Source organism: Salmo trutta, chromosome 8 (assembly GCF_901001165.1).
Source record: "Salmo trutta chromosome 8, fSalTru1.1, whole genome shotgun sequence".
Taxonomy (NCBI): Eukaryota; Metazoa; Chordata; class Actinopteri; order Salmoniformes; family Salmonidae; genus Salmo; species Salmo trutta.
The window spans coordinates 37,972,049-37,988,135 of NC_042964.1; the positions used below are offsets into that span (position 1 = coordinate 37,972,049).

The window sequence follows — 16,087 nt, forward strand, 5'->3', positions numbered from 1 at the left end:
ATCACCGGCAACAACATCGCCTATGGGCACAAACCCACTGTCGCTGGACCAGTCAGGACCGGCAAAAAAAATTCTTCACTGACGAGTTGCGGTTTTGTCTCACCAGGGGTGATGGTCGGATTCGTGTTTATTGTCTAAGGAATGAGCGTTACACCGAGGCCTGTACTCTGGAGCGGGATCGATTTGGAGGTGGAGGGTCCGTCATGGTCTGGGGCGGTGTGTCACAGCATCATTGGACTGAGCTTGTTATTGCAGGCAATCTCAACGCTGTGCGTTACAGGGAAAACATCCTCCTCCCTCATGTGGTACCCTTTCTGCAGGCTCATCCTGACATGACCCTCCAGCATGACAATGCCACCAGCCATACTGCTCGTTCTGTGCGTGATTTCCTGCTAGACAGGAATGTCAGTGTTCTGCCATGCCTAGCGAAGAGACCGGATTTCAATCCCATTGAGACCTGTTGGATCGGAGGGTGAGGACTATGGCCGTTCCCCCCTGAAATGTCCAGGAACTTGCAGGTGCCTTGGTGGAAGAGTGGGTCTGTGGAACTTGTTCAGTTTATATCTCAGTTGTTGAATCTTGTTATGTTCATACAAATATTTACACGTTAAATTTGCTGAAAATAAACGCAGTTGACAGTGAGAGGACGTTTCTTTTTTTGCTTAGTTTATAAAGTGTGTGTGATCAAATATCAACTCACCGCTCTGTGTGTGTGTGTGTGTGTGTGTGTGTGTGTTCCCAGGTGGTGTCCCTACCTTCAGGGGGTTGGAGGGTCTTGTTGTTCTGGGAGCACCAGCCTACTGGGTGGAGTTCGGCGGCCATGACATCACACCAGAAGTCGGCCTTGCGGTCATCTCCGTAGCCACTGAAGCGCAGCAGCAGCAGCTGGCCACAGGTGGTGACGATGGTGGCCACCCAGTAGGTGTCTGGGCTGCTCTTATTGGCCACCTCCAGCTTCATCCCCGGCTGGAAGCTGCTCTGTAGGCTGATGTCCACCTGCGAGAACCAAACAGAGAGCACCATGTCATACAAGAGCCCGCCCTCACTGACAGGTGAGCTTGATTATAATGGGCTTGCACTTAAGAGGTAAATCAAGTGCATTGGGCGAGATAAAGCACATCTATACATTGACATCCTAAAGTGAATGACATCACAGGTCTACATCCAAAATGAGGGACGTCTGACTGGCTCCCTGAGCCATGATTGACAGAGTAAAACACAGGTGGGCCACAAGTAATGAACAGGTATGACACAGGTGATTCCCAAAAGCTCCCCACCCACTATCTGTTTAGGAATCTGTTTGTTCACAAGGGTCAAGGGTCATTTAACGTTCCACTGAACTTTCAACCACTTTGAATATCCTAAACAATCTGGCCTTGCGGACAGTGACTCACAGAGAGAACATGAGGGCGAGAGAGAGAGAGAGAGAACATGAGGGAGAGAGAGAGAGAGAGAACATATATAAAGGGCTAGTACCAGGAAATGGATAATGTAATGTTTCAACCATAGCCACAGGCTGCACTCACACATATCTAAAACCCATTATATAAAACACAACACACAAATGCACGCACGTGCACACACTGCCTGTGTTACTGGAGAAAGGCCAACATCTTAGAACTAAAAACAATGCAAATGGCCTCATGACTTCCTGAGAAAAACAAATCAAATATGCTGTATCACACTGGATGGCTTATGTAAGAGAGGCAGAGGCGGAGAGAGAGACAGAGACAAAGACAAAGAGAGCGAGAGACAAAGAAAGACAGCAAGAGAGACAAAGAGAGAAAGACAGTGAGAGAGAGAGAGAGAGTACGAGAGAGAGAGAGAGAGACTGCGAGAGAGAGAGAGCGAGCCCACAAGGAATCACTGTTTCAATTGGCACTAGGTCTGTTGAGAGCATGAGAGATATTTCACTATTTCACAGAATCACATTTTCAGGGGAAAATCATGCTCTTTTTAATGTGACTCAATCCACTTACCAACAACACTCCCATTCAAATAGGATGATCTTTGATGTGTCCAACCGGGCATTCACATCAGCGCACCCCTCACGGACTTCAGTTCACACATAGAGCTCGAGCCCGCTTAAACTGACATCTATGAAATCAGTCAACGTCATTAAACCCACTGAAGGTCTACTTCCATACTGTACGCTCCTTTCTTTCTGCTACATTATGTAGGATTACTTATGCATTCTCTTTTCCCACAGTCCCCTGCAGCTGTGTGGCGGGCCTCCTTAAGATAGACAGCTGTTCCATCAGGCTTCCCTACTACTACTGGCAGTCTGACACTACACCAGGCTAGACTGGGGAGTACTGTAACGTACGAGGCAGGGGTATTCAACTCTTACCCAACGAGGTCCGGAGCCTGCTGGTTTTCTGTTCTACCTGATCATTAACTGCACCCACCTGCACCTGGTGTCCCAGGTCTAATTAAGTCCCTTAGAGGGGAACAATGAAAAACGGCAGTGGCACTGGATTCCAGGTCCAGAGTTGAGTTTGAGGGATATAAAGGGATACGTGCCTTTTTCCAACTTGCATGGAGCTTGAGTTATAATCTGTGAGTAATTGTGTGGGTTGTGTTCAATGCTAAATGTCACAGGAATTTCCGTGTGTATGACGCCAAAATACACATGAACTGTGTACAGCACATTGGGAAAGTGTTCAGACCCCTTCCCTTTTTCCACATTCTGTTTGGTTACAGCCTTATTCTAAAATTGACTAAATAAATAAAAATCAACCTACCACACAATACCCCATAACATCAATTGAAAACAGGTTTAGAAATTGTTACAAAAAAAAAACATAAATACCTTATTTACATACGTATTCAGACCCTTTGCTATGAGACTCAAAATTGAGCTCAGGTACATCCTGTTTCCATTGATCATCCTTGAGATGTTTCTACAACTTGGAGTACACCTGTGGTAAATTCAATTGACTGGACATGATTTGGAAAGGCACACATCTGTCCACAGTCGACAGTGCATATCAGAGCAAAAAAAACAAGCCATGAGGTAGAAGGAATTGTCCGTAGAGCTCCGAGACAGAATTGTGTTGAGGCACAAATCTGGGGAAGGGTACCAAAAAATGTCAGCACTATTGAAGGTCCACAAGAACACAGTGGCCTCCATCATTCTTAAATGGAAGAAGTTTGGAACCACCAAGACTTCCTAGAGCTGGCCGCCCGGCCAAATAGAGCAACCGGGAGAGAAGGGCCTTGGTCAGGGAGGTGACCAAGAAACCGATGGTCACTCTGACAGAGCGCTAGAGTTCCTCTGTGGGGATGGGAGAACCTTCCAGAAGGACAATCATCTCTACAGCACTCCACCAATCAGGCTTTTATGGTAGTGGCCAGACGGAAGTCACTCCTCAGTAAAAGTCACCACAGCCCGCTTGGAGTTTTCCAAGCTTGTAGCGTCATATCCATGAAGATTCGAGGCTGTAACCCCTGCCAAAGGTGCTTCAACAAAGGACTGAAGAAAGGGTCTGAATAATGTAAGTGTGATATTTCAATTTTTTCTTTGTCATTATGGGGTATTGTGTGTAGATTGATGAGGGGGAAAAAAACGATTGAATCAATTTTACAATAAGGCTGTAACGTAACAAAACGTGGAAAAAGTCAAGGGGTCTGAATACTTTCTGAATGCACAGACGCAACAATGAGGATGCAGGGTCTGTCATCTTTGGTATGCGAGTCTGAGTGAACAGCAGTGACTGTGAATATGTGACTATTTGAGTGTGGTCTTCAGCAGGTAAGTCATGCCTAACTACACTGTTTAACATCATTAGCTAAAGTACATTCTCACTCAAACACATGTTTAAAGGGATTTGCGTGATTGCCACTCATTCAATAACAGTATTTACAAGATGTCGTGAGGGTTATGGAAACGTGTGCTTCTCACTCACATGTTTGAAAGCGGTGTGGGGTGCAGCGGTCGCCCCCGTCTCCTCTAGGTACTCCTCCCAATTAAAGTCTGCCTCTTCCTCCATGGAGTCCGCGTCTGATAGGAAGAAAGCACCGTCAATCATTTTGACTGCCACCAACCCAGTCACAAAACACACCATAAATACAAGCATAACAGCATCACACTCAATAATGACATGTTTTATTGAATTAAATAGCAGAAACAAATCGTTCAGTCGACATTCATACCGGTTATAGACTAGGGTGATATCGTCTATATGAATGCAGCTGCCACGATATTGAAGCCATTGGACGCAGTTTTCATCATTAATTGCAGGCGATAGGTTCAATACACATCCCTGCATTCTGTATCAAAGTTCGGTTTACACTGTGAACCCGAATGAATACATAAAATAAAATAAACACTAGCCCTATACACTTTCAGAGGTCCTGTGTGGCTCAGTAGGTAGAGCATGGCGCTTGCAATGCCAAGGTTGTGGGTTTGATTCCCACGGGGGGACCAGTACGGGGAAAGATGTATGCACTCACTACTGTAAATTGCTCTGGATAAGAGTGTCTGGTAAATGAATAAATGTCCAATTCAAATGCCTACGCTGCGTTGTAGGCTTATATCTCTTCAGTAAATCTGAGCTGGGGGGTTTTTTCCAGTCCATTCCGTTCAAACAACTCGAGCCTATGTGCATGTTGTAAACCAAAATTGAAATCTTAATTGGCTCATTTCAAACTGTCCTTGGTGAGGCGCGATAAACCTGAATTGGGGGATCCTCCATCATCGTTTAAATCTCCAGTTTGGCTTCCCAGTAGATTACAACGCCGATGACAGAGAGTTTGTGGATAAAACAGTATGTGGCCACTTCTCAACGGGAATAGCCTATTCAGCTGCCAACACCTCAAATATGTTGACATCACCCCAGTATACCGGCGCAAGACAGAAACGCAAGGAAACATAACATCGTCTCACCTCTGCATTCAAGCATTCCTTGGCAGCTGATTCTGACTGGGCCAAAGAAATGACAGGAGTGATAGGTAGACTATGTTTATATTTTTGGAGCCTTTGGTTTATAGCCACAGATATGCACCCATCCTCAGTGGTTGAGAACAGAGGGATTCAGCACCTCGTGGTAGTGCTCGAGCCACGTTACAAACTTCCCTCTTGCACTCATTTCAGCAAACAGGTAGTACCCCGCTTTACGTAAGCAAGCCAAAGCTTTCAATGAATTGGCCAATGCACACTGTGAAGGCACTTAACAGTGACAGCCCATTACATTACCCCGGAATGGTTGATGTCCCATGCTACAGACAAGCCCTCTTTCTGAGAGTCACAACTGTGCATCTGGCATTTAACGAGGCAGTGTCATGGTGCGTTCGTAACCAAGTGGGAAGTGTTAATTACTAGTGGGAAACTCGTCTATCATCCTGAGCACCCACTTCTCCGACATGGTGACCTCTGACGTCACCTACTAAGGAAATGGCCTTTAAAACAGTATTTTCTGTAGTTAAAATAAATCCATTATTGTGGTTTTTGAACTCTAGAATTTGTTTACAAGCATGATAGTTGTACTTTCAGTTTATAGTTGACGCAGTTTGTTGGCCATTAGCCCGTCTGAATTTATTAGCGAGTTCAAATAACATGAACGCATCCAACTGGTATTTACGACTTCACAACTGGTACATTTCCACCTCCCACATGGTTACAAATGCAGCATCAGAGTGGAAACTTGACAGGCCCAACATAACAATCCTGTCACAACAGACAGCGCCAGGAACATTGTGAATGCTGAACATTGAGAATGGCATTTCATTTTCCGCTGTACTGAAACTGAACCGTGACCCCAAAACCTCAATATGTACCGTACTGTGGGTTTTGTGAACCGTTACTTATAGAAGTACGAGATACCAGACACGGTCTTAGGGATGGCGAACTCTGGAGAGCCTTTCGATCCCCACTGAGTTAGGTAGATCTGCTTTTAGTTACTTTGCACCTTACTTGGGGAATGATCCCCAATGCGCTTTAAAACTGGAGGAATTTTTGCCTCTAGGGCACTTCAGACAGCTTTTAGGGGACCTGTTTTACTGGATAATATGTTTTATGATTGTGTTTTGCTTTTCATGTATTGATGTGTAATAACATATATTTTAATGTGTATATGGATGTGTAGTTTAATGTGTATATTGTATTTGTATGTGTATTCCTGTGCTAAACAGGGCTCATCTGGAAAAGAGACCTTGGTCTTAGCATTGATTCCCTGTCAAAATAAAGGTTAAATAAAATGTGAATAAATGACAATGCAGTGGAGAAAAAGCAATGGAACAGGAATAATGTTGTAAACAAAACAGTATATTTCCTCAGTCCCTAGCGCAAGAGTCGGGTGAAATACAGTTTGCGTGGAGTGGGAAAAAATGTGACCGCCTTCATTCTGCAACGATCAAAGTCACTGTGTAAACAGACACGTCATAATAAGCATAAACAAAACATACAGATTTCATGAGACAAGCAGGGTGAGATCTGATCACACACACCAATGTCATTTTTCTAAATCTATGGGGAAGGAACTTTCTAAAGAACACAGCAGCAACCAGCTGAAACTAAGTTTAGTCTCTTTTCAACCAATCAAAATTAGGTCACTTGAAAATGTATCTGATCTTTAGTGAGTTTTATGCGTGTGTTCCAGGTCTTACGTAACGCCACTAATGTTTCTCCTCAAGGTGAGAACTGTTTCATTTGCCCGTGGGAGACTGTTACTTGGACAAGGTATAATGTGTCCTCTCACAGAGAGAGAGAGAGAGAAGAGAGAAGAGAGAGAGAGAATCTGCATCTCTTGTTCCTGCTGTGTGGTTTCTCCTCTCTAGGCTGTGTCTCATGGGACTTAGTGTGTGGGACTTAACCTGCACTAATGAGAGAGAGGAAACTACCGGTTGTTGTAGTCGGGGGCTTTCTGAAAAGAATCTGCTAGGCTTGCTCTTCTCCCTTACACATATCAGTGTGTGTGTGTGTGTGTGCGTGTGTGTTCACACTCCCCATCCCCAGACCTTTAAAGGCTATGACGTCATACCGTCCACTATCCATCTCAACCTGATTCAAAGGGGTCACGAACGCTGCTTTTAACAACAATTAACCTTGTCATTCAAGCGTATTTGAGATTTAGAAAAGCACTTTAAAAATCCTTTAAAATAGGTTTTATAATTAAAAATATGTTAGATCAACCGTGGTGTTGAGAAAACGCTCCTAGGTGAGTTGTATTTCCTCTTTCATGTCCGCCCAACAAAACTTTCCGGTTTTCTATTTCTTTTAATCCGAGTTCCACTTTTCAAGTCTGTTCATCTGATAAGAAGCATCTTGTAGGGCTGAACAGAACAAGGAAGTGAACACAGGAACACCATGACAGAGAAACTAACTATGACTCCACAGTCAGCTCATACTTCCCCACACCACTGACCAGGTAAACTGGACCAGATTCTCTCATAGCTAGACACAGTGGCTGCTGCAGATTCATGCTGAATAATCCAAACCTAAAAAAAATAGCTCTGCACTACACACATTCTGAGACCTTGTTGAAGGTCAACAATGGTGTGGCATGTAAAAAGGAATGGGAAAAATTGGAAAATGGCTGCTCATCACAATCACAACCCCCTGTTGTGATTGTGATACAATGGAGATGAATGGTTGTGCCCTTCACGTGTCATCAAAACAATGGAAGACAAAAAAATGAGGAAGGGATCGAAGATTAAAAAGTGAAGGTAAAATCCCTCACCTGAGTGCACCTGTTCTTCTCTCCCATTGGTCGGGCTGTGGGATTTCCCCGCGGAGAGGGCCAACGGCCTGTCCTGTGGGCGGGACTGCATCCTGCTCTCTCTTCCTGGTAACCTTTAATCTTTGTCCGTCTGTCTTCAGACTCCTCAGTCTTCACTGCATCTCCCTCATTCCTCCACTGTGTCACACAAAGGAGGAGTTAAGTCGGAATGGAGCATTCAAATCCACATCATGTCCATCTAAACAATGACCACTATAACGAAAGACAATACGGGCATTTATTTCAGACCATACAGATGAGAAGAATGAAGAAACCCGCACACTGCTCTTGATAGGATCACTGCTCGTTATTAAGCTTTACGCATCGGCCTCAATGCCTTCGTCAGGGCTTGTGAGTTTTTACATTTTTATTAGCACCCTTATGTAGACATAGCTCCACCCACATTCGTTCCAGGCATTGAATTGGGTTGGAGTCGAACAATGTGCATTTCATAAATATTGTAATAAATTGTGTACATAAAACGCATTTAACACGCCTGTAAAACCACAATGAGCACATCGACTCACCAAGCAAGTTTTCATAAATCATTGGGTACAGTGCAAGAAAAACGTCAGAGTAATCTGAAATAAGGGACATTAATTCATGTTCACATTTACAACATAACATATATAGGTATTTCATCATTAAGACCTTTTGGGAACGTCTGGAGGGTAAAAATCCCAAAACATTCTCTTTTACTCAGAGTATTATTTATATCACCCCCCCTGTCTGATATCTTAACTTTCTCTATGCCACAAAATCTAAAAAAGGTGGAAATGTCATGTTTTAGGTCATTAAAATGTACTGCGACTGAATAATCCCTGTCGTTTCTCCTGACTGAATTTAGTACGTTCACTAATTCTCTGTTTGAGAGAACGAGAGGTTTTACCTACAGAACAGCCCACCATACAGATAGAACAGCCTCTGTTCTACTAATTATATTTGTACAGCATAGAATACCTGCTCAGCACAGTGCATTTCTACTGTATGCCTCTGCTTGGTACAGTCTACGAGAGCAATGTGCAGTTTCTGCTGTCGTGGATTTGCATACCTCAGCACAGCTCTTCAGCCACAAGAGATAACCAATCACTGTTGAAATAAGGTAGAAGAACAGGACTGACACAGCAGAACCTCATAAAGCCATGCCACAGAGATCAGCCTTACATAAACCATTACGGAACAAGAGGTTATTTCAAATGGCTTGAATCGCTCGCATAGGAATCATAACGCTTGGCCATAATTTACTCATACTTTTGTTTTATCTAAAAGATCTTAGAGAAAAACCAAACTAAATATGTTCCTATTGTTTTCCCACTCTGTCTCTTTCCCAGATCACATGGTTACATTTGGGATATTTGGGGATAACTGCCATTTCGCTCAGCCTCCGCAATGACTCACTGTAACTGCACGCACTTCCATCAAATGTTCAATTAACACTGATTCATAGAGCAGATTCATACCAATGCCCTTCAATCAAACTAATACACAAAAACAACTCTCTGCAGACTTCGCAAATTTGCCTAAGCATTCAAATCCCCATTCAAAAGAGCAATAGGCAATGTTGTGCTTGTCATCATGCGTTTTTATAGCATGAGGAACATAATTGGCAACGCATTGAAATCAACTCGTTGCTTCATTGCATAGCTGTGCCCTTTCACGACATGTAATCCTTCTGAATGGGTCCTCCGTCACACAGGGATCCAAACACACATCTATCCATAGCGTAAACAACAAGCTGGTCTAATTGGACTCACATGAGGTGCCCCCTGTCCCTCTCCACTCTGTCTGCTAGTCCACATGCTCCGGGACGCAAACATAGGATCCATCTACTGACTTCGGACCAGAAACGATCAGAGATCACAGGCAACAAGGACCATTAAATAACTGACATGTAGTATAAACCACAATGTCTAGGACAGAATCAGAGAAAATCCCAGATTTAGAGAACCGAGCAATTTATCTCACAGAGGGTCACTTATCCCAGAAATGGTCTCACTGATGTAAATCGAAAATGTTCACTATTATAGCATTCAGTCAGGAGGATCTAAGGCTGCGTTTACACAGGCAGTACAATTCTGATATTTATTTTTTTCACTAATAGTTTTTTTTTTTTTTTTACCAAAAGCAGCCTAACTAAACCACTAAATGAAAACATATTGGTCCATATTGGTCCCCAGCATCCCAGTGAGCAGCATGGATTGGATCCTGGGGATTAGGTTGATCTGTGTTTTAATCTGAGACGCGGGTCTTTCCTGGTTAAAGCCTCATCAGATTGAGATGGTGGGGGGGGCGGTGTTATGGGTTAGCCCTGATGAGTCCAGTATGCACCACACGCTGTCCCTTAGCTGCCTTTCTCTAAAACCCCAACCAGGGCAATAGAAAGACATAAAGGGGAATTAACAGATTAACTAACACTATTTGGGCTGGGTGTGTCCTTCCTTCTCTCCCATCATGTTTTTGTTTATAGGTATCAAAATTTGACACAATTTATCATGTGAAGAGTAACGATCTCTCTCAACGATTTCTACACTTCTGTTTTATCACTCACTATGTAATCTACAATATCACATCCAATGAAAGATTTCATGATTTCTCAGTATCTATGATGCATTAGTATAATATATCAGTAGAATATAGTGTCTTGTCTCCATGGCTCATCTAGCCTGGTGTGTTCCTTAAACAGCCTGTGATGCTGTGTGAGATCAGCTGACTGAGATATTTAAAAGACTGAAGAGCAAACAACTGCCCCAGGCAGACAGACAGACAGGCCACAATGCACAGAGGCAATGAGAAAACATACTAATGGGCAGCCTACTGCCTACAACAGCAGCTTCAGGCAACTTCTCCAGCATCAAGCCATTGTTTGAGTAACATCACACCAGAAGGGTCTATATGATTACTTTTTCCATAAACACAAACATTATCGAAAATAGATGGAAATGGATCTTGTTTGATCTTAATCCAAATTTCATGTTGTATAATATATCTTTATATTTGAAGAAAAATCATCCCGATGTAGGCCAATCATTGGACAGCCTTTCTGTGCAGAGCACGTTGTGTCTGTTATGCTAACTTAGGCCACGTGACTCATTATCTCTCCTTCAGACATAGAGTCAAAAAAAGAAAAAAACTATTTTAAACTCCTGTGATTCATTCACCCATACACCTCACTGAACTCTTAGTGGAGAAAACGAAATGTGGCTTTCTTTACATTGCAATTAATCTATTCAGCCAGACACTTCCCATGAGCAATTAGCCTGGGGATGTGGTTACCTTGCCATTACTTCACCTGAAACTATAGCACACACCTTTGAACTGACGATGTCAAGTCACAACCTTGACCTGATGACTTAATACATCCGTTTTCAATATCATTGTGTTATGTAAATCACCGTTAAATATGTGATAATAATGTAAGTTGTCTTCACTCACAAAGCAGAGCCAATCCGTCAATGTTTTATCTGTTCTTCCTTTATCGGGTCCATTTACATACAACGGCATGTGCTTTCAAAAGATCGATTATGAACGGCGCTGAGGAGTACATGAATAAAACCATCAATAACCATGCATCCTTGATCACCTTTACCCATATACCAGATCCCTGGACACTTCATAGGGTTTTACTGTAAAGAGGCGAGATCTTCTCCATGATGCTGCTTGCTTCCATTCCATCTATGCTACACCAGTACCAAGGCAAAACGATCTCAGATGAGAGCCACCGACGGAGAGCCCCCGACCTGCCGCATGTTTTGGGCTTTTATGGCATTAGGCAGCCTGAATACGCATGAGTGTGCACATGCACATCACTGTTCATTCCGTAACGTGGCTTTATTTTTATATTCATTATGGAGCCGAATGTAATCCCGAAGAGGGATCATCAGAATAATGCGCAGCTAAACTCCGGATTTGCTGACCGCCCGCAATAAAAAAAAAAATAATTAAATGGATATATGCGCGGTTTAACCCAATTAGCAACTTCATCATACACATTTGGCATAACGTCGGATTGGGAGAATTACCTCGTGCAATTTTACAATCATCAAGGTTGGATGTTAAAACCTTGATGGATGATTAAAAAGACAAATGGAACCGTTCATCAGACCATTATTCTATGTCTACTAAATAACGATAAAAAAAATAGATTGTAACTGAGAATGCTGATAAAGTGAAACAGGAAATGTAGCTATGCGTACTGTGCATTTGTGGGATACGGGTGTCGCCGACGTCCTCAGTGCGTTACACAGTCAGTCATTTGTATACCGCACTTCGCTAATGTACTTTGCTCACAAAGTATTGCAGCGGAAAAAAACTCTAACGGTATTGCTAAACGTCTACTTCTAATTTAATTCATTAGAGCTTGTTAATGTGCATCAAAAGAAACTGAAACTGGACGGTTAACTGCAGTAATTTAATTTTTTCCTCATTCAAAGATTTTACATGCAGTTTTTTACACACCAAAACCCGCCATGTTGAAAGTGGTTTGACATATTGGCAATGTCCGGTATTTTCCGATGCCTTTGCGCACCTATGTGTGGAAAAAACGTGACACACCTACACGTTTAAACTGTAAATATGAACATTTAAAATGAAGTCAGGGGTGTGAATTTATGAGCATTTCCCTATTTTATCGTTTTCAGTGGAAAGCAGACCGTTACATGGAAATTCATTTATAAGGCTTATTGAAATGTGTTTTTCCTACGCACGGCAAGCATTAAAATAAATGTTTATGTAACCAATTTATTTTTGCATCAAGGTTTATATTAAATAAAGAAAAACAATCATACTAACTAAATTGAAAGTGCCACGAAGCGACGTTCTAACCGCATGTGAAAGCTATAATTACGCACGTAAAAACACTTTGAACAACTTGGCTCCTGAATGCGCCAGTATTTATGTTTCTAGAGAAACAGCCTCGAGTAGGACTGGTTAAAGGTTTTAGCCAGGAAAAACCTTTCACGGTAGATATTTCGTCGAGAAAACGACGGCTCTGGATTAGTAACCAACATAAATATTTAAAGAAGCGTCAACCTGTCACCTGTCTTACCTTAATGATGTTTTTTTCGCGTCTAATTTGCGAGCCTTTTTCGTTCGGTGGAAACCAGCGAGCGACGTCTTTCAACTGCACAGCACAGAGCTCGTTCCAATATGGCATCCCACAACTGCGCATGTCCAAAAATCTTCAGATTATTTTCAAGCCAACTCCTTCAATGACCTTTAGTGCAGTTACGATTTTTTTTCTGCCAATTATAAATAGAATGTCGAAGTAGGCTACCCACCCCCATATTTTAACCCCTCGGTCTTTCATAGCTGAAATACACAACACATAGTTATTGTTACCAGTGTGTTTACACAATGATGAAGACACCATTTTTACACTTCTAAACCAATTTTTAGATTTTATCTTTATTTAACTAGGCAAGTCAGTTAAGAACAAATTCTTATTTACAATGACGGCCTACCACGGCCAAACCCTAACCAGGACGACGCTGGGCCAATTGTGCTCCGCCCTATGGGAATCCCAATCACGGCCGGTTGTGATACATCCTGGAATCGAACCAGGGTCTGTAGTGACACCTTTAGCACTGAGATGCAGTGCCTTAGATGCTGCGCCACTCGGGAGCTCAATTCATGAGAGATGTAATGACATTTCCGAATACGTGTTTTATTGTCGAGACTAATTGTTTCATTGTTTTAAAAATACGGGCTATCTTCTATTAAGGGTATTTTTACATGTGAAATATAAGTGTCCAATACACAAATCCCAACAGAAGCCAATAGGCATACTGTATAGTCAAAGATAAAAACCTGTTTAAGCCTGGAGCCAAAAATGCTTGTCTGACCACTATTTGACATTCAAATAAATGAACAAACAAACGTATAGGCCTATGCATGTGCTACCCCCTTCTTTGAGAATTACATTGGCACTGTTTCTGACTGTTACAGTCGTGTCTTGACATACTAACCTTTTCTTTCGGTTAATTGTGTGTTTTTATTAAGAATTATGCTATTCAACATGTAATGAAACGTAACTCAAAGTTTAGTGTGCACGAGAGACAGTCTTACTGATTACAAGGGAATTCACTGTCACATACGGCACAGAAGTCGTATTTATTTTATGGTATTCATTTAAAAGATAAGTTAAAAAGCTATCGTTTTTTAACAGCTCAATTTGTGTTGACTGAAAACTGAAAACGTTTATGCACTTTATTAAAACACTTAGAGTAGCCTACATGAGATAAACCCATTGACATTCATTGATAAGCAATGCATTGATAAAAGTATGTCATGATCATTCTGTCCGTCAACCAAACCCTTGTATTCATGGGGTCCAGAAGCAAATTGGGGGTATAAGGGCTTCATATGGTCCCAGTTCGGCCCATGTCTCCAAAGTCCCAAATTGAAGGCAACTCAGCAAGGCATGAACATTTTAAGTTTCCAGAAATTGAATTGTATTATCAACCTTAATATGATCAGTGTATCTTCATGACTATGTAACAAAAGCATCGCATTCAATGGATATTGCATTAGAAGCAGGCCTATTGTACTGTCACATTTTTGGGAATGCCTACATGTACTGAAGTGGCTGTCGACATTTTATTGCTCTCACTTATTGACACATATTTAACATGGCTACTCTATTTGGAAGATTATTCATTTCATCAAATAATTGTTATAGCGTTCAAGCATTACTATAGTCAATACTATCCTCTAGTGGTAGAGGGTGTGTAGGCCCACTCGCCAACTGAATGGGAATAGACAGACATGATAAGGGTATAAAATATAACACATTTTAAACTGTCTTGAACTAGGTATCATATCTTATGAGGATATTCTTTTGACTAAATAAATGTACATTAAAACTATGTGTGATTGTTTGAGAACTATAGCTTTAACAGTGTATTGTGGAGGTTTTAGGCCTGTAAAATGTCAGGCTAAGATGTTTGGTATAGACTTTGAGTAAAATCAAACAATAATACAAAATTGCGCAATATAGACCTACTTGTTGGATAATGATTTTGGGAAACCCTGCAACCTCCTGGCATCATCCCATAACAGTTCTAGAATGAATGAGCATCATCTTCCACTTGCAACTCAAACAAAAAAGCAGGCAGTCCCTCAGATAGGCCTACCGACTGGTCTGAGTTGCCTAGCCACCACCGGCCTCATCCGCACCCCTCTGGTGAAGCGAATGCCCCTCCGCGGCTTCGCGCCTCCGGGTCCATCCCGGTGGAGGGAAGTGTGCGTGTGCACGTGGTGGTGAGGTGCTGGTAACAGATGGTTGGTTAGAAGCGCGCGGTTTAATCTGCCAGAGAAGAGGCTTTAACAAGTGCGCGGGGGAACGGATTATCCCCCACGTGCGACGCATGCATTGCACGGGCCACTGCCCTTTGTCTGTGTGCCAGTCAGAAGAAAAGTGATGGTTTGTCTCTATAACTCAATAACTCCCAAATTCATCTAGTTTGCCTTGACAATGACCATGGAGTAGGCCTATCATAAACCATTGGATTGAATGAAATACCATAGGCCTATTGCAAACCCATAGGCTATGGCTATTGATTGAATAAGTAATGAATCAGTAATTAATTAGATGCCAACTTCCTCCTCATTCCATAACTGGACAAAAGTGGCTTCATGACTAGGCACTAATGCACACAGCCCCTTAATCTCAAACTAAAGGCCATTCGAAGTCCGTTTTGCTTATTAACACTTGAAAGGCTTTGAGGGATCCCACTTTGAGTCAATGAGCAGTTATTCTGACTGCAAAATAACAGTCGTATAAACACATGTCATATACTATTGCACAAATAATCATTTGGTTGTGTGTTATGAAGGCTTGGGTAACATTAGAATATGTTACCCAATAAAACAAATCAAAGAGCATTTTCATTGGTTTATGTTAGTGTAGGATATCTGTGGTGCACATGGACCAGTTATTCTTGGAAAAGGTGATATTTTGAAATAGAGATAATCTCTTAGATTTTTGGAGTTATTTGTCACAGGTAAATGTTTTGGAAACCTCAGAATCTGCTCTTTCTGATACTATATAGAAGTCAAAGGGTCTTACCGGCATGTAACTCTGTAGGAGCCTCAAAGGATTTGAAAAAGTCACTTTTTGGTGCTCTGTTTCCCTGCCTCTGTGTCAATTCCAACTAAACTGCAATGTCTCTTCATATTCAATTTGACAATTGACAATATTGTCACCCATCATATTATTGCCAATTTAATATTGTATTTAGGCTAACTCTATTATTATATTTGTGAAATAATTTTCAACATAGTTTAGGTGTAGTTTAGATGGGCCATCATCAGCTGAGCAGGCTGACTGCTGGTGAATGAGAAGAATAAAGAAATACATGTCCTTTTAAAAC

At 41.9% G+C, this 16,087-nt stretch overlaps 1 protein-coding gene across 4 annotated transcripts in view; it reads right to left on the bottom strand.

The window, feature by feature from the left end:
* Positions 1-12,901, bottom strand: part of LOC115198848 (scm-like with four MBT domains protein 2) — a 45,242-nt gene extending 32,341 nt beyond the window's left edge. For all 4 annotated transcript variants that reach the window (XM_029761192.1, XM_029761190.1, XM_029761191.1 and 1 more), the window contains exons 1-4: positions 12,763-12,901; positions 7,680-7,856; positions 3,909-4,003; positions 756-996 (exon numbers count right to left, since the gene is read on the bottom strand). In XM_029761192.1, the coding sequence (XP_029617052.1) occupies positions 756-996; positions 3,909-4,003; positions 7,680-7,770 (427 nt within the window). In that variant the 5' untranslated portion in view covers positions 7,771-7,856; positions 12,763-12,901. The remainder of the gene's footprint in view (positions 1-755; positions 997-3,908; positions 4,004-7,679; positions 7,857-12,762) is intronic.
* Positions 12,902-16,087: the final 3,186 nt, after the last annotated feature.